General features: G+C 37.9%; 6 protein-coding genes across 7 annotated transcripts; 1 reads left to right on the top strand and 5 right to left on the bottom strand.

Moving 5' to 3' along the window:
* The first annotated feature begins 1,210 nt into the window (after nucleotides 1–1,210).
* LOC108818034 (tubulin alpha-5 chain-like) lies at nucleotides 1,211–3,120 on the top strand. Its single transcript, XM_056990660.1, has 4 exons — nucleotides 1,211–1,446; nucleotides 1,525–1,739; nucleotides 1,826–2,534; nucleotides 2,612–3,120. The coding sequence occupies exons 1-4, from the start codon at nucleotides 1,334–1,336 to the stop codon at nucleotides 2,925–2,927; spliced, it is 1,353 nt and encodes a 450-aa protein (XP_056846640.1). The 5' UTR covers nucleotides 1,211–1,333; the 3' UTR covers nucleotides 2,928–3,120.
* Nucleotides 3,121–3,156: 36 nt separating this feature from the next.
* LOC108818035 (ethylene-responsive transcription factor RAP2-11) lies at nucleotides 3,157–4,409 on the bottom strand. The gene has a single exon (XM_018590883.2). It carries the CDS (start codon nucleotides 3,969–3,971, stop codon nucleotides 3,216–3,218), a length of 756 nt encoding a protein of 251 aa, XP_018446385.2. The 5' UTR covers nucleotides 3,972–4,409; the 3' UTR covers nucleotides 3,157–3,215.
* A 107-nt stretch (nucleotides 4,410–4,516) lies between these two features.
* LOC108815008 (pheophytinase, chloroplastic) lies at nucleotides 4,517–6,580 on the bottom strand. The gene is made up of 8 exons (XM_018587667.2): nucleotides 6,267–6,580; nucleotides 6,088–6,180; nucleotides 5,799–6,010; nucleotides 5,566–5,710; nucleotides 5,379–5,451; nucleotides 5,138–5,284; nucleotides 4,908–5,033; nucleotides 4,517–4,802 (listed from the first exon to the last, which is right to left on the bottom strand). Exons 1-8 carry the CDS (start codon nucleotides 6,509–6,511, stop codon nucleotides 4,713–4,715), a joined length of 1,131 nt encoding a protein of 376 aa, XP_018443169.1. The 5' UTR covers nucleotides 6,512–6,580; the 3' UTR covers nucleotides 4,517–4,712.
* A 2,455-nt stretch (nucleotides 6,581–9,035) lies between these two features.
* LOC108815865 (uncharacterized) lies at nucleotides 9,036–10,118 on the bottom strand. Its single transcript, XM_018588388.2, has 2 exons — nucleotides 9,575–10,118; nucleotides 9,036–9,294 (listed from the first exon to the last, which is right to left on the bottom strand). Exons 1-2 carry the CDS (start codon nucleotides 10,046–10,048, stop codon nucleotides 9,250–9,252), a joined length of 519 nt encoding a protein of 172 aa, XP_018443890.1. The 5' UTR covers nucleotides 10,049–10,118; the 3' UTR covers nucleotides 9,036–9,249.
* Nucleotides 10,119–11,197: 1,079 nt separating this feature from the next.
* Nucleotides 11,198–12,817, bottom strand: LOC108815111 (agamous-like MADS-box protein AGL97). The gene has a single exon (XM_018587770.2). The coding sequence runs from the start codon at nucleotides 12,657–12,659 to the stop codon at nucleotides 11,301–11,303; it is 1,359 nt and encodes a 452-aa protein (XP_018443272.2). The 5' UTR covers nucleotides 12,660–12,817; the 3' UTR covers nucleotides 11,198–11,300.
* Nucleotides 12,818–12,914: 97 nt separating this feature from the next.
* LOC108817303 (cytochrome P450 77A4) lies at nucleotides 12,915–16,421 on the bottom strand. 2 transcript variants are annotated; one of them, XM_018589959.2, is made up of 5 exons: nucleotides 16,221–16,421; nucleotides 15,809–15,914; nucleotides 15,503–15,659; nucleotides 15,252–15,352; nucleotides 12,915–14,677 (listed from the first exon to the last, which is right to left on the bottom strand). In XM_018589959.2, exon 5 carries the CDS (start codon nucleotides 14,584–14,586, stop codon nucleotides 13,093–13,095), a length of 1,494 nt encoding a protein of 497 aa, XP_018445461.1. In that variant the 5' UTR covers nucleotides 14,587–14,677; nucleotides 15,252–15,352; nucleotides 15,503–15,659; nucleotides 15,809–15,914; nucleotides 16,221–16,421; the 3' UTR covers nucleotides 12,915–13,092. The 2 variants fall into 2 exon arrangements, with proteins under 2 accessions (XP_018445461.1, XP_056847270.1); XM_056991290.1 differs by having other exon boundaries at nucleotides 12,915–14,540; nucleotides 16,221–16,418.
* Nucleotides 16,422–16,920: the final 499 nt, after the last annotated feature.

The raw sequence follows: 16,920 nt of genomic DNA, 5'->3' as shown, positions 1-16,920 counted from the left end.
CCATTAGTTCTAAAAAAAATCATCATTTGACATAAATGTTCCATCATTTCTATACAAAAAAAATATTCCCTATGTTCTTAGAAAATAGCTATTTTTGAATTTTCACATATATTAAGAAAACTCGTTAAATTTTAATTGTAAGTACATTGTTTTTTGTGAATAACAATTTTCCATAACTTTTAACCAATAAAAATTCAATAAACACTTATTTTTTTTTGAAACTTACAATTTTTCATTAAACCAAATATTAAAAATGTAAGAAAGTTATCTTTTTAGAACATTTTTTTCCAGAACATCCATCATTTAGGAACGGAGGGAGTAATTAAAAATACCAAGAAGAATGATTTCATAACAAATTTGGTTATGAATGGATAAAAATGAATTATATTCCATTTTTAGTTGTATTTCATTCATATTATCCCATCTATTTTAATTTCATCAATTCCAAATAATTTTACTATAAAAATATAAGAGTAAATACATGAATATTTGCTAAAACCTAACTAAACGAACTAATATCATGAACTTGCATTATCTCATATTTTTAGATCTATAGGCTTGTGTCATGTACTAAAACACCTGACATTGATCATCTTATACCAATCCAATCCAACCTATAGGTGAATGTGTGTTTAGTTATTGACTACTTATAGTTAGTTTTATGCTTGAGTGACCATGATATAAAATGTTTATAATTTAGAGATCATGAGTTCCATTTGAGATGTGTGATTCAAGTGGAACTTATATGATTCGTCCAAAGTAATTTACATGTACTGCTAACCTGTTCTTGTCGGACAATGCTTAAACACAATCTTTAATAACCAGAAGAATGCTTTATTTTCATGAAAAGCTGCCAAAATGAACTGATACTATCCAAAAACGAACTAATACTATCTATTGTATGATATATTACCAAAAATGATACTTTTCACTTGTTGAAAAATCTTAAAAAATAACACAGAAAAAAAAAACATAAACTTTCTTCAGAGATGAGCAAGTTTGAACTTTATTTGCCCGCGCAATAATACATTTTTACATTACTAAAAATGTATTAGAATTGTGTTACTTAGGACGATGATTGTCTGATTAATTTAGAAAGAAATGAAATTCCATATTCGGACAAAAGCGAAACCGTAGGACCCAAGGCAGGCTGTCACACCTCCGCGCGGACCCCAATGAATGATCAAATCTCATTAATTAATACAAACCTAACAGAGTTAAAAAAAAAGAGAAAAAAAAGAAGATCTCGCTCGCCGTGCATTTCCTCCTCCTCCTCCTCCTCCTCCTCCGAAGACGATTGAAGAATTAGGGTTTATTGTTCCCCCGAGCGAAGATGAGAGAGATCATAAGCATTCACATAGGACAAGCTGGGATCCAAGTTGGAAACTCCTGCTGGGAGCTTTACTGCCTCGAACATGGGATCCAGCCTGACGGCATGATGCCTAGGTCTGTATATAATTCTAACCTAATTTCTTCATTTCTTGTTTGTTGAGAGAGGAATCTAATCTTTGGTATCATTGGCAGTGATACAACGGTTGGTGTAGCACACGATGCTTTCAACACTTTCTTCAGCGAGACTGGCGCCGGAAAGCACGTTCCCAGAGCCGTCTTCGTCGATCTCGAGCCCACTGTTATCGATGAGGTCCGTACCGGAACGTACCGGCAGCTATTCCATCCAGAGCAGCTTATCTCTGGTAAAGAAGATGCTGCTAACAACTTCGCCAGAGGCCATTACACTGGTGAGACTGACTCTCTCTTATTTACTTACTTACTTAGGAGGGATTAATTAAAAAAATGGTGATTGAAAAGTTTGTGTAAATTGCAGTTGGGAAGGAGATTGTGGACCTTTGTCTTGACCGTGTGAGGAAGCTTGCTGATAACTGTACTGGTTTGCAAGGCTTCTTGGTGTTTAACGCTGTTGGTGGTGGAACTGGTTCTGGTCTGGGGTCTCTCTTGCTAGAGCGTCTGTCTGTTGATTATGGAAAGAAGTCTAAACTTGGCTTCACCATTTACCCTTCTCCTCAGGTCTCCACTGCTGTTGTTGAGCCTTACAACAGTGTTCTCTCTACCCATTCTCTCCTTGAGCACACCGATGTGGCTGTCCTCTTGGATAACGAAGCCATCTATGATATCTGCCGCAGATCCCTTGATATCGAGAGGCCTACCTACACTAACCTTAACAGGTTGATCTCCCAGATCATATCTTCCTTGACGACTTCCTTGAGGTTTGATGGAGCTATCAATGTGGATATCACTGAGTTCCAAACCAATCTCGTCCCTTACCCCCGTATCCACTTCATGCTGTCTTCTTATGCTCCTGTCATCTCAGCCGCAAAGGCCTACCATGAGCAGCTGTCGATCCCCGAGATCACCAATGCTGTGTTTGAGCCGGCTAGCATGATGGCCAAGTGTGACCCGAGGCACGGGAAATACATGGCTTGTTGTTTGATGTACCGTGGGGACGTTGTTCCCAAAGATGTTAATGCTGCTGTTGGTACTATCAAGACCAAGAGGACTGTTCAGTTTGTCGACTGGTATGATCTTACAATCTGAAACTGTAGTTGCTTTTTGTTTCATGTTGCTTTTGTAACAACACACAATTGCTTTGCAGGTGCCCAACAGGGTTCAAATGTGGAATCAACTACCAGCCTCCAACGGTTGTCCCTGGAGGTGACCTCGCTAAGGTTCAGAGAGCGGTGTGCATGATCAGCAACAACACAGCTGTTGCAGAGGTGTTTTCACGGATCGACCACAAGTTTGATCTCATGTACGCGAAGAGGGCGTTTGTGCACTGGTACGTCGGTGAGGGAATGGAGGAAGGTGAATTCTCGGAGGCACGTGAAGACTTGGCCGCACTGGAGAAAGATTACGAAGAGGTGGGTGCTGAAGGTGGAGACGATGAAGATGATGAAGGTGAAGACTACTGACCACCTTCTTCTCTCAAAAGCAATGAACAACCAAATATGTGTTTTTTTTCTTCTACTTATGATTCTTGTTGGTTACATGTTTGTTTTTAATTCATTGCACTCCCTGTTCTTTTATCTCTGTTCAATTCATTGGTAAGCCTTTTGTTGAACCAAACCTTTCATTATCTTCTTACAATGTCAATTTTTTTCTTTAGGTACAGTCTTGTGACATTGTAGAGATGTGTTCTACTTTACATTCATGGATCCAAAAACAAACATGTAACTTAAAAGGAAATGTTAAATGAGAGATCATGTAGGGCAGAAGAGCTGAGAGAGTGAAGGGAGATCCCAAATGGGATCCATTGGATCGAAAATTGCACACTCTGCATTCATGTTGTCATAGTAGCCGTTACCTCCGTTCATTGCATATAGGGATGCAGATATCTGTCTTTCAATATCTGCTAGACCCAAATGTTGATCAGTTGAGTTTGGATTGTTGAGATGTCCGTGTGCGCCTTCTCCTACATGAGTCATCGGAAGCTGGTGGTTGAATCCAGAGACAAGGGGCCAGGTGTAAGGAAGCTCTGGTTGTAATATGACCGATGAATCAGGGCGGTACACATTGTTGAGCGGCATCACTGTGGTAGTGGTGGTGTTGGAGGTGAGAGTAGTTGCAGTGGAAGTGTATTCTGCAAAGGAAGAGACGGGTTTGTTTTGTTTTGGTTGTTGTTGTTGTTGTTGTTGTTGTTTCATGCTCTGCTTCTGGTGAAGGAGGTTTCTGATCTTCAAAGACAATTGTGAGTTGTTTGGGAAATGGTTTGCGAAATTAGTGCGGGTGTTGGAACCACGTAGGAGACAGGCAGCTTCGTCGTAGGCTCGAGCAGCTTCTTCTGCGGTTTCAAAGGTTCCAAGCCACACGCGTATCTTTTGTGTTGTGTCTTTGATCTCTGCCACCCATTTTCCTGAAGGCCTTTGCCTAACTCCCACGAACTTGGTCTTGTTGTTGTTGTTACCTTTGCTCTTCTCTTTCGTTTTCTGCTTTTGAGTTGTTTTATTTTTATCCATTTTTCTAGAGTATATGAATATGTAAATAGGCTAATAATTGTAAGTATTTATAGGGGTTTAGTTAAGCTTTTTTCATTTCTGTGCTTGTATGTTTTGAGGTCAAGTCTTAGTGGGTGGCTCGTCTTTCTGAAGATTTGTTCTTGTTATTTTAGTGATGGATGTGCTCTTTGAGAATGATTCAGAGGTTTTTTTTTGTTATGTGGGTTCCATGTATTAATTACGTGCACACCATTTTCTAATTTCTTGATATAAAAAATGTGCAAAACCAAATATGATGTGTCTGCTTCTGAAGGTTTGGTAATTAGAGGGAGGCCTCACCAAGAAATGAACATTTAAAATGCAAAGCCGACAAATGCAAAGCCGACAAAAATCTACACTCAAGAAACATGGTGGTGGTGGTTGAGGCGTTAAGCAGCATGCAAGTCGCTGATGGATTGTTACCAGAAATAAGTCTCCCTAAAACATTAAGAGTGAACTAGTGTTGTCTTGTCTTAACTTTGTATTAACGTCTGGCAAATGAGTGCATGTTTGATATTGTTATCGAGTCTAGAGTAAAAGGTTTTGTTTCTTTTACAGAGCTCTCTACTTCATCAAATGTATCTATGCATACATTCACTGTTTTGTCACATTGAGTTCTCAAACGTGGGACAGTATCATGCATGGTTTGTGCTGGTTCAGAAGATATGTTTCTGTACAGATATTAAAAAATGTAAACAAGAAGAGTAAAGATAGCAACTGAGATCATATGTCTCGAGCAAGGGCTGTACTGGACTTTGAATGTCTCGCAACGAATGATTCGATAAGTGGATTCACCATTTCCGGCTTCTCGTCCTACAAATTATTTTTACAAAAATATAATAAGAAGAGTAAAGATTATTACTCCATTGTATTACCATCTTGTCAGGGAGGTGTATATAGAGAGAGAGAAAGAGAGACCTGAGGACAGTGGCCGGCTTCAGGCAGAACAACGAACTCTTCAACCGCATCAAAATCACCGTAAGCTCGTCCAAGCTCGATTGGCTCCCATGGATCTTTTTCTCCCCACGCAATCAGAACAGGGCACTGCAAACAGTTAAATGACATGACCAACCATGGTGAAGCAAAAAAACTTTTAAGGTTTAGTTTTAATACATCTAAGGAGGATGAGCAGAGAGTAACAAACGAACCTTGACCAGTGGGAGTAAATCCTCTGGAAGCGGTCCACCAGAGTAACAGATGAATTCAAGGAAGACATCAACAGCACCAGGCTCAAGACCTGGCTTTAGAATTGCCTCAACTAGTTCATCCGTCACTTGAGAGCTATCATGGTAACACTAAAATTTTCAAACAAATATTCCTTAATTACAAGATATATTAAAAAACAAAAAACAATCATGCAACTTACAACAGGTATCATCAATCAAATACCTGGCTAAGAATGCTTCTTACAGTCTCCGGTTTAGCAATGCTCTTGAAAAATAGTTTCCCAACCGGAGTATTCCTGAGAGGAGACATGAACAAAATGTTCAGCTGCAACACCACACCATTACAAACTAAATACGTGTGAATAAACCTAAAACGACAACTAAAGTGAAACGGAGGGAATAAATAATACCTAAGTAAATTCTGGAAGGATCTGATGAAAGGTCTTGCAATGAATGGTTGTTTCTTGATATGAAGCATACGGAGAGATATGTTGATAAGCATAAGCCCTCTGCATATCTCTGGCTTACTCACTGCTGCCTGAAGACCAACAAGTCCTAACAAAACACCAATCACTAACTAAAACCAAGGTGTCCACCCAACAAAAACAAAAACAAAAAATCTTGAAAGCGGTTTGGAGCTAACCTCCGATAGAGTTGCATATAAAAAAGGCTTCGTCTTTGACCACATCAAGACAGAAATCATTGAGCTGATCACCCCATGTCTCAAAAGTGTAGAACGGTTTTCCTCCAAACTCACGAGGATTCGGTTTATCTGAGTATCCATACCCGATAAGATCGATTGAGTAGACCCTATATGATTTGCCAAGAATAGGTGTGTTCTTCCTCCAATGGTCACTGATCACAGAACCAAAAAAAAAATGTTTAACTGCTTACCTATTAGAAACTTAGTGTTCTTGGTAACGAGAAGCTACCTGTTAGCACCGAAACCATGAACCAAGACTAAGGCAGGACCACTGGTTCCAGCACACTGATATCTAATCGAATAACCTTTCCAGTTCCATGTCCTGCAAAAATGCCAAGAAAGAGAGAAGACTAAAGAAAGCCACATTTTCTAAGATTGAGTTAACTTACAGAGGAAGGTGACTTTTACAAGGTTCGAACTTCGGGAGAAACATCTTCGAAGGTAGAAGAAGCTTTCTCTGTGGCAGAAGAACATGAGACGGACCCAGTTCCCTTTGGAGTCCGAGATGGTACGATGCCTGTCGGAATCGACTGTCGGAGAAAATGGGTTTCCGTGAAACTGATAGTCGAAGTGTTCTTGACAAGAACTCTTCTTTTACCGAAGAGCAGCGATGTTTCCAAACTGGTTAGTGGTAAAGCTCTGATGTTTGCCATGACTTGGTTTCGGGCTGTTTCATGGAACAGAGAGAAGAAACATTGATATCTTTTGCTCTCAAAACGGTTTTGGAGTTGTAAGAAGGCCATGTGTTGCATTTTGGACCAACCGCACTTCCCCTTACGTCATTTTTACGGTCATGTAAGAGTTATGTTTTTTTTGTTTGTCAGTAAAAACTAAAAACTAAAAACTCTATAAATATATAATATTGAGATTATTAAAATTTATTAATTTATGAAAATATTAATTTAATAGAATTTCTTTTTTAAGATTTATATTTTTCTTTTCTTAAAAAACAGTGTACAAAAATGTTTCTTTATATTATATGTTGGTTAGTGTTTATACATTTGAGTTTTTATCTATTTTTAGTATATTATTGATATAGTTATGTACATGAATACATATCGTATAATACAAATTAAATTTATATTTTTATATGTAATTTAACAAAACTACAAAAAAAATTGAGATGAAATTCATGTTGAAGAAAGATACACAATAAAATTTTATTGCTTTGTATATATTTATATAAATTAATATATGGTAATTATTATTTTTTCATTTTAATGATACTTCATATTTGTTTTAAAAATTCAAAATATTATTATTTTATTAATGTATTGAATAATGTTTATTTTACACCGGTCAAATTGGGAACGGAATTTATAGTTTATGCTGTATATATATTTTACTGAGTCTGTTATATTTTTTTGCATCTGTTAGTTAAGATTTGCGTAAATATAAGCGTTGATGTGAGTTTAAGAGCATCCTTATTGGGTCCTTGGACCAAGTCCTACAACTATTTGGACTTTGAAAAAAATGAAAAAGATGAAATAGCTAAGATATCTGGATCGAAAGTCCTACGTTAAGAGATTTTGTGGGCTGGTCTTTGGGCACAGGTGGCAGCGTTTGATTGGAGAGAAGAAATTAGGAGAAAGAATCAACTCTCTCGTCTCTTCCTTATCTCTATCTTAACAGTGATAGATCCGATCTCTCGTCCGACTCATCATTCTCTCGTCTCTCTCGTCTCACACTCTCTCGGCTCTCCCCACTCTTTCGTCTCTCCCGACTCTCTCTTGTTCTCTCCTGAGTCTCTCTTGTTCTCTCCCTTGTCTCTCTATCGACAGCGATACCGAAGGCGATTGATTGTCTCCGGATTTCATCCCGATTAGAAGAACGGGAAGCTAATTTCGTTCCCTCGAGACCGATCTATTCTCCGACCCAAATTTCTCCGCCGATCTCAATAATAATTAATTATTATACTAAGAAACTTCACTAAGTCCTACCAATAATCCTATTTTCCTAAAATTGTCTTTAACTTTGGTCCTTAACACCTAAATAATAATTAACTAATCTAAGGACTTAGATTTGGGTCCTAGCAATAAGGATGCTCTAAGAGACGAGTGAGAACGTTTACACATACACACTGCTTAATGACTATATTACAAGTAAATTAAAAAAAAAAAAAAGACTCAAGGTCCTAAATGCTGTGTTGTGTCATCCTTCTTCAGCTAATAACCTCTGAGTTTGAATCATCGGAAGACCATATCACGTTCTCCATTAGTCGTTCACGCATCAACGCCAAGTTCTCATCTGGTATATCTTTGGTATATCCTTCCCGTGGTCGCATTTCTACAAGCAACAAAACCTTTGATTTTGAGTCTCTTCTTGTTCCCAAGGCAGACTTTGAAAGAAAAAAACAAAAACATAACTCAAACAAGGAAGCAGATTTAGCGTGTTAATTTTACCTTGATCCCCACTTGCCATACAAGTGGAGACGTGTGATCATTACTCTTCTTCCTCTCCAAGTCCATGTTGATACCAAGCTCTAAACACAAGGCTGAACCAAACAGAGTATATCACAGGACATCGTGTTCTTAATCATTCCATTTCACCAAAGAACTCTAAACCCAAAGGCTCATCCAAACCCTTCTAGAAAACCAGCCCTCACTAACTGCTATCTAATCAACCAACTCATCAGAGCTACATTCAGCCCTTGGCTAAATATATAGTAGACACATAGCTAAAGTCTGAGCAGCTAAAGTACTTCTTCAACTAGGCTTGAGAGAAGATATAAACTAAACTTGATTTACCTTTCCGAGGATGCGGAAGAAACATTTGCCATCGGTTGGTCTGTTCGATACGACGTAAGTAACTATTGTAAAACAAAGTAAACACATAAGACCAGAAAGCCAAAAAATGATCGCTTAAGTGTTTCTGTTAATCTAATCCTAATACAGAACATGATCAAAAATGAGAGAGACTCAGATCATGGAGAGTTGTAAGAAACTAACTTTATAGAACCAAGTGTATTGGGGAGCGTTCATTTCGTAGAGAGAACCGTCCTCACAGCTTTATATGTGGAATACTCAATTATCTCTGTATAGATAGGTAGATAAACGGTTTAGGACTCGAACTTGTTCTTAGATCTCTGTCTAATGATTATGTTTGAATTGATATAACTACTAGAGCAGTAGGGAACTTGAACTGGCAAAAGTCTACTTTGGTGGTGAGGATTGAAACTAGGGAAACATTTAGTCATATAGCATACATAAAGATACATCATTCTTCCGTGGAACAGAGTTTTAACAACAAAGACTTGCATGAAGGAAATATTTGACATTTCATTACCAAATCTTTATAAAAAAAAAGACTTGTATTTGTACAAAGGTTGACGACTGACACTAAAGTAAAAACTCCATCTTCCTGGTGTTGTGGTGTGATTGGTGAGAGTACTTTACTCGGTGATCAGCATCTCAGCTTCTTTCATCATTGCTGGAATCTGCTCTTTCAGAGTAAAACAAACAAATTAACAAACTTCGGTTAGTGAACCACTTGGAGAAACCAAACCAAGATCATTAAAAATCATAAAGAAACTCAGAGATTCCAGAATCTAATCAGTATCTCACACAAAAATCCTTAACCAATACAATCCTCTAGAACCCTAAACCCCCAAAATTACAGAGCTGCCAGCTAAATTTAGAAACTCAAACCATAAAGTTGGCAACTTTGACATCAAATCCAAAAACCAAGAAACCACAAGATCCATTCAACTGTTTTACCTGGAGAAAACTCTTCCCACAAGAGACACCGTTATCACCGCACAAATGAACAGTCTTGAACTGGTCAATATCAAGCTTCTTGTTGATAAACCCGACCTTGAAGTAGATGGAATCGGAGGGAGGCAGATCGACCTTGATCTCGTCGACGTCGAACCAGAGAAAGAGCCGCTTCACCTCGATGCCCTCGAGCTCGGTGATGGAGCCGTAGCCGATTCGTCCCGATACGGTCTTGTCGTAGTAGACGAGGTAGTCGAACTCGACGGTGCAGGGCTTGGACAGGTAGACGACGAAGCGGCCGTCGTCGGAGAGGGTGAAGTTGGTGACGGAATCGGGTAGGAGGCCGCTCGGGAGGCCGTACTTTGGGAGGAGTTCGTAGACGGTGGAGGTCGAGTCCGGGTCGGGTTCGAAGAGGGAAAGGGTGGGCGTGGTGAGGAGGAGTAGGAGGAGGGTGAGAGATAAGAGGTAAAGAGCCATGCTTTGTTGAGAGAATCGAGAGCAGAGAAGGAGAGACTTTGTTGGATTATTGTTAAAAGCTTCTTTGTTCGTGTTATGTATTTGGGATTTAATTTGGCTCTTCATTTTGTTTTTATATAGTTTTTCTTGAGATTAGTGAATTGTTTGACGTAATTGCTCGGAGAATTTTCATCGCTAAACCACCAAAATTCAACTCAAATTTTATATAGTTTTTATGTAGTTTTTTGTATAGTTTTTTTCTTGAGATTAGTGACAGGTACAGCTATGGATAATTGGTGTATTTGTGAGATATTCATCAGTAGTTAAACTATTTGATAGAGTGATTAAATAATAAATTAATTATATTTATATTTTATATAATTATTAAATATTAAAATTTATATTATTATAATAAATATAAAATTATACTTAAATTTTCTAAAACTTATAGAAAATATTTTTGCTTTCAAGTTTTATAATATAAATTATAATATAATATATATTAGTATTTCAACTATTTCAATTTAAAATTTTATTATATATATATATATATATATTTATTGTTTCATTCTCTCAACCGTCCGCAAACTAAAATGTTATATATGACTAGTTTTTGAATTTAAATGGTTTAGAATAATTTAAGCGATTTATAGTATTTTTGTGATTTTACAAAATGTTAATAACTGCAAAAGCTGTATTTACATGTTCTATATGAGAAATCAGTTATGCCCTAAGTCACCTACTAATATTTTAGATTCAATTATTTCTTAAATGCTGTTTGTATGACCATTAACAAGAATATTCTGTGAATATTTCATTTCTTGAAAACTGTTAACCGGTTTTGAACGCTTTCAGTATTGCACTAAAAAAATTGTACACTTGGATATATTTATGTTGAATTTGACTGTAGTAATGAAGTTTTTAATTGAAGAACGAAGCACTTCTTTCAAATTTTTAAAATGTACAAGAACAGGCTTTTAAATTTTGAAACCTTATAAGAAAAAGAAATCTGTAGTAGTACATACGTTCACTATATATAATCTACTAATCTAGCATCATTATCAACGAGAAAGCGTTCTCAAACAAAGAAAATAATAGTATTATAATTTAGTTGAGTAGAAAATTTTAACTTTAATCTTGAAATAAAAACTAAATCAATTAAAAGGTGGCAATTGTTTTAAGGAGTTTTAAAGAATTTTCCAAAATAGGAATGTTACAATTTTCTATCAAATGATGCTATAGGCGAATGTTCAATTTTCTATAAGGTAGGAGATCATGGAGTAACATCAATGTAGTTCAAGGATAGATCTTCAGTACTCTTCACGAAATCAAAGATTTGGTCAATATCAAACTCTTGATTGCACCCATATAAGTTTCTTGGTAAAGCATTGTTGCTGTCAGAAACCGCTACCATCTGATTATCCTTAACAGAATCACTTGGAATCACCATCATTGCTCCATCTTCAGAACCAGAACCAGTGCATGAATATCCATTCGTTGAGGCAACACTCATATCGAAGTTTGTAGTTATAAGACCTTCAGAGTCCATCTCAAAATCAATGAAGTCGTCATCAGCAAAACTAAGCACTTGATTAAACCCATCCATGTTTCCAAGTAAACCGTTGTTGCTGTCAGAACTCGCTAAAATCTGATCCTTGTGTTCACTCCCCTCCAAACTCTCAGGTGAAACATCTTGAGTACAAAGACTTGCAGCAGACGACTGAAACCCTGTGGTTTGGTTTCCATCAAGATCTTGATGAGTTCCATGTTTAATGACATTCTTGTTTTCGTCAACCAAGTGATCCTCCTCTTTACAGTTCTCGACAAGCCCTTGGAAATCAATGAAGTCATCATCAAGACTAAGCACTTGATCAAACCCATCCAAGTTTCCAAGTAAACCGTTGTTGTTGACGCTGTCAGAACTCACTACAATCTGATCCTTCTGTTCACTGCTATTGACAACTCCCTCCACGTTCTCAGGTGAAACATCTTGAATGCAAATACTTGCAAAAGAAGACTGAAAACCTAGGGTTTGGTTTCCATCAAGCTCCTTGTTGTTGTTGTTCTTGTCAGAAACTGCTACTTTCTGATCCTCCTCTTTAATTTTCTTGACAAGCCCCGGGAGATTCTCAGGTGGATCCTCATGAATGCAGCTACTACTTGCACAAGTGGACTGAAGATTTAGGGTTTGACTCTGATCACGAACAACTTCCTTCTTCTTCTTCTTTGCATCCTCACGATTTGCTAAGGCCTTTGAACGTAACCCTTTTAGATTCTGCATCATCCTCGAAATAGAGTCCACCGCCTCACTCAACTCCGTGGGATCCTCTGACTCGGCAAGACGCTCATCTTCCCACCAAAACTCTGACCCTAGATGATCTTCCCGAGGATACTGATTCTTAAGGAAAGCAGAGACGACGCTATCAACGGAAGAGTGGCCGAAAGAGAAGAAGGAGACGTTGGATTTGGAACAAGGCGGAGTTGCTAAGATAGCAACTTGAGCACGGGAGAGAACACAAAGCTGTGATGCTTTGCTGTAAAGACCTCTACGGCGCTTGGAGAAAGCTACCGATTTTGATTCTTTCTTCTCTATCTTCTCATCAGTCGGTATCTTCCTCTTCAAGCCTCCCATTGTGTTCTATTTCACAAACACAGAGAGACGATGGAACTCTTGTTCTGCGTGTTGGCCAATGTACAGTATCTGTATTTATAGGCAGGCTTCGATGAACTCTCGTTTCTTTCCTTTTTTATTAATCATCCGCTGATCCGTAATTAGATGACTAATTACCTAAACTTTCCTTTTTAGGAGCTAATTACTGATAAGTGATAACCACCTGAAAACATGACCGGTTCACTCGAGCTATATTTATTTGGTTCAGTTAAAACGTAGTAGTATTTGTTCTAGGTTTATATTAATTTAAGCTGCTTCGGCTCTTCGGTTTACTTAATTATCCAGGTTTAATTAAAAAAGGAAATTACTTAACGATAAAAAAAGGAAGTTTAGACAGACTTGGTGTGCAAGTCATCGAAGGTATAACGAAACCACGTCAAGTCATTGACTTGTCTTAAACCCTAGCTTTGACCATGGCTCTCAAAGGATTCTTCATCACCACCGCGAACACTAACTTTCCGGAGAAATCAACTCCACTCTCCGTTGGGTTTGTGCTCCACTCGAACTCTTGAACCATCCTCGCCATCATTAGCTCCACGTGTACGATCGCCATCCCAAGCCCCGGGCAGATCCGACGGCCGATTCCGAACGGCATCATCTTCACTCCCGCTACGCCGGTTAAATCCGCGTCTTCTCCCCCCGTTATAAACCGGTCCGGATCGAATTTATCCGGTTTAGACCAGATGTTCGGGTCTTCACTCATACCGGGAAGATAGAACTCCACGTTGGCTCCCACGGGAATGTCGTAGCCGGAGAGAGTCGTCGGCTCCGTAACGCCGTGAGTTAACGTGAAATACGTGGGCGGGTGTTTACGGAGAATCTCCTTGACGAAAGCTTGTAAAAAGACCATACTGTCCAGGTCCTTCTCATCGACGGTTCGATCTCCCACCGTTGATTTTATCTCATCGTAGAGACGAGATTGAATCTTCGGATTAGTGATCAGCTGCGCGATTCCCCACTCGATCGCCGTCCCGGTAGTATCAGTCCCCGCGTTGAGAAACTCAGAGCATAGAGTCACAAGATCCTCGTCGGACGGCGTCGTTTCCCTTCCATCGATTCTGAGATTGAATAACGTATCGAGGTAAGCGAAAGACGACGCCGTTTCATTGGGATTCTGAATTTTCGATCGCCGCTTCTTGATGAACTCGATTACGAACTCCACCAGTTTCCGGCGAAGTTCGAGAGCGAGCTTTCTCTCCTTGGAGTGGAACGGCGTTAGGATCGGGAGGTAATCGTGGATCCGTGGATCGACGGCGATTAAGATCTCCGTCATCATCCGATCCATCTTCTCGATCGATTCTTCGTCCATCTCGACTCCGAAACACATATCGAGCAAGATGCAGAACGCGGCGAATCTAGCGTTCCTCAGCACCCAGACGAGTCCGCCGTGCTCCTCGGCCTCCGATTTGATCCTCTCCACGAGCTTATCGACGGCGGATCTTCTCACGGAGGCGAACTCCTTCAGCCGATTCGAGCTCAGCACGTTCTGAACCATGTTGCGTCTCAAGGATCTCCACACGGGACCGTACATGGCGGAATGGACGGTGATATCGCTCGAGCTGAAGATTTTCCGGGTCGGAGTTTCGACGGGCCGGGTTGCGAATTGGGCCCCGCGCTCGATCAAGGCCTGGTGCGCGAGATTCGCGTCGGAGATGATGATCATGGTTCGGATTCCCATCTTGAGCGTGAGAATCGGGCCGTAGGTTTTTTTCATCTCGTCTACGTATTCGAAAAACTGCTTACCGGAGCGCGCGAACTGAAACAGATTACCGACTACCGGCCAGCCCGGTGGGCCCGGTGGGAGGTTCACGCGCTTCTTCGACTTGTGACGTATTCGCGTGACTGTATAAACAAAAACGGTTATGAAAAGTAAGAAGAGATCAAACATTTTGGCGCGCTTTTCTTCAGCTGAACTTAAATCTAATGGAGGAGTTGGATCGATGATCAAGAAGAACTGTTTGGATCAACAAGTGTGTACTCTGCGTATTTATAAATGTTATAATAATTAGAAAACTTAGTGTAACGCATGAGATTATGTGTATCTTTAGTTTCTAAAAATATGTCAAAAATCTCAGAGTTTATGTTTTGAACTTTTTAGAAAGCATAGTATAACAACGTATGTGAAATTGTGAAAAAAAAATGTGTATCTTTGACTTCTAAAATTATTTGTTTTTAGAAAAGATTCTAAAATACACTCCATTTTCATTTGGTATAAAGTTGAAGTTTCTTGATTGGGATTGATTACCATTTTATACAAATACGATAATACATTTTTAATTAATTTCACAAAGTAGTAAATTTTATACCAAATTTACAAATCTTTATCGTACTTTACATTACAAAATAGATATATACTAGAATTATACAATCTCCAACAATCACTAAATCAATTAATGGCCGGATGTAATGTTCAAAATTATTTTCACAAATTACACATTAAGTTTTCACTATCAGTCAAGTAATACATAATTTTCCACCTAAATATTTTGAAAGTTTTTTTACAAAAAAAATTGTTGTGAAAAAAGGTTTTTGACAAAAAAGAAAAGATCATACCTTGCAAATCAATTTCGGATGGAGCAAAAGCCACGGTGATGACATGACTTGGCGAGACGAAATCGATAGACCCAATTTATCAGTGATCCAATATTGGCAACCTAGAAGGCATGAAATTTTATTATCAAGTTTTTGATAATATAAAAAGAATCAGTATTAAAAAAAAATCAGTATAACTGAAAACAACTACATCATTATTATATTAATATAAACACATATAATAATGTGAAGGCTAAAAAAACTAAACACACCTTGTGTGTTGATGATGTCTTTTACTTGACACGACGACCTGGTCAAAGCACTTTCACAAGCACGTTGCCACTTTTTGACGTAAGATCATCAGACTACGATTCATGGAGCGTTTTTTGTTTGAAACGTCAGAGCTGGTTGAATCTTTTTTCCTCCTTGCTGTAATATTAGAAAATAAATTTTTAAGGGACATATATATAAGTAAAGGGTATCCAGTATGAGAGGTTATTCTAATCTCATTTTCGAAACAGAGAACCAAATAAATCTCAAGTCAGAGACTACGAAACAGAGAACCAAATAAATCTCACTTTCACAAGCACGTTGCCACTTTTTGACGTAAGATCATCAGACTACGATTCATGGAGCGTTTTTTGTTTGAAACGTCAGAGCTGGTTGAATCTTTTTTCCTCCTTGCTGTAATATTAGAAAATAAATTTTTAAGGGACATATATATAAGTAAAGGGTATCCAGTATGAGAGGTTATTCTAATCTCATTTTCGAAACAGAGAACCAAATAAATCTCAAGTCAGAGACTACGTACGTACGTACTTTGGCACAACAAACAGGGAAACCAACCTTACTTATTAAATACAGAGCATGATTGTAAAACCACAACTAAACAATCTCAAAATCAGACAAACTACGTGGCAAAAGACAAACTGACATAGTGACAAACCAATCCCAGATTGTAATAATAACCGAAAAGAAAAGTAGCAGTACCTGGACTGAAGGAAGGAGAGATCGACGCCAATGTTGTTTGGGCTGACAAAGTAGAGAGAGAGAAGCATCGCTTTCTGCTAAAGATTCGAAGAAAGAAAAACTTGATTAACTACAAAGCGACTTTGAAATATAATGGAATCGAGAGAGAGAGATGCTATTTATAGCGGAAGTAAACGAAGGAGCGGGGTGATTCAGAAGAACATTAACTCTCTCGACGCATAGGAGGAAGAGATCTTTATTACAACAACGGTCATCATTTTTAAAGCAACGGCAACTTTTTAATTTTTGTTACCGTTAGTTTAATCTTTTATTTTAAAAAAGTTTAATCTTTTATTTCTTTTTTTTTTCTAAATCTTTTTTCCTTTTTTAATTTCTTATCTTATTATTTATAGAGATTTTTCTCACACAAAAATAAAAAAAATTACATGTTTCTTATATTTAAGTTATATATTAGATTTTATTTCGTGTTTTGAAAACGCGAGTTTTTTTTCCTTTGAAAGTCTTATGTAAATGTGTCAAATATTTGTAATATTATTTCTATATATATACTACTATATAATTTTCATGTTTTGTATAAGTATAATAAGTTAAATCAGCAAGTCATTATGTAATTCTATTCATATTAGTGTCTACGTGAATACTTATCATATATTTTCTACGTTTTAAATTTACAAATATTTATCGTATTTTACATTACAAA

The sequence above is a fragment of the Raphanus sativus genome, chromosome 7 (genome assembly GCF_000801105.2).
Source record: "Raphanus sativus cultivar WK10039 chromosome 7, ASM80110v3, whole genome shotgun sequence".
In the NCBI taxonomy this organism is placed as follows: Eukaryota; Viridiplantae; Streptophyta; class Magnoliopsida; order Brassicales; family Brassicaceae; genus Raphanus; species Raphanus sativus.
The sequence above is the reverse complement of the archived record's forward strand: the minus strand, read 5'-3'. Positions and strand labels throughout refer to the sequence as shown.

Bases quoted from the DNA above. Each gene is read 5' to 3' on its own strand.
- LOC108818035 (XM_018590883.2), bottom strand. From the start codon at position 3,971: ATGGATAAAAATAAAACAACTCAAAAGCAGAAAACGAAAGAGAAGAGC.
- LOC108818034 (XM_056990660.1), top strand. From the start codon at position 1,334: ATGAGAGAGATCATAAGCATTCACATAGGACAAGCTGGGATCCAAGTT. The intron at 1,447-1,524 runs GTCTGTATATAA...TATCATTGGCAG, and splicing joins CCTGACGGCATGATGCCTAG to TGATACAACGGTTGGTGTAG. The intron at 2,535-2,611 runs GTATGATCTTAC...ATTGCTTTGCAG, and splicing joins ACTGTTCAGTTTGTCGACTG to GTGCCCAACAGGGTTCAAAT.
- LOC108817303 (XM_018589959.2), bottom strand. From the start codon at position 14,586: ATGTTTGATCTCTTCTTACTTTTCATAACCGTTTTTGTTTATACAGTC.
- LOC108815865 (XM_018588388.2), bottom strand. From the start codon at position 10,048: ATGGCTCTTTACCTCTTATCTCTCACCCTCCTCCTACTCCTCCTCACC. The intron at 9,295-9,574 runs GTAAAACAGTTG...CTGAAAGAGCAG, and splicing joins GTGGGAAGAGTTTTCTCCAG to ATTCCAGCAATGATGAAAGA.
- LOC108815008 (XM_018587667.2), bottom strand. From the start codon at position 6,511: ATGGCAAACATCAGAGCTTTACCACTAACCAGTTTGGAAACATCGCTG. The intron at 6,181-6,266 runs GTAAAAGTCACC...GCATTTTTGCAG, and splicing joins TCTCCCGAAGTTCGAACCTT to GACATGGAACTGGAAAGGTT. The intron at 6,011-6,087 runs GTAGCTTCTCGT...TTCTGTGATCAG, and splicing joins CATGGTTTCGGTGCTAACAG to TGACCATTGGAGGAAGAACA.
- LOC108815111 (XM_018587770.2), bottom strand. From the start codon at position 12,659: ATGGGAGGCTTGAAGAGGAAGATACCGACTGATGAGAAGATAGAGAAG.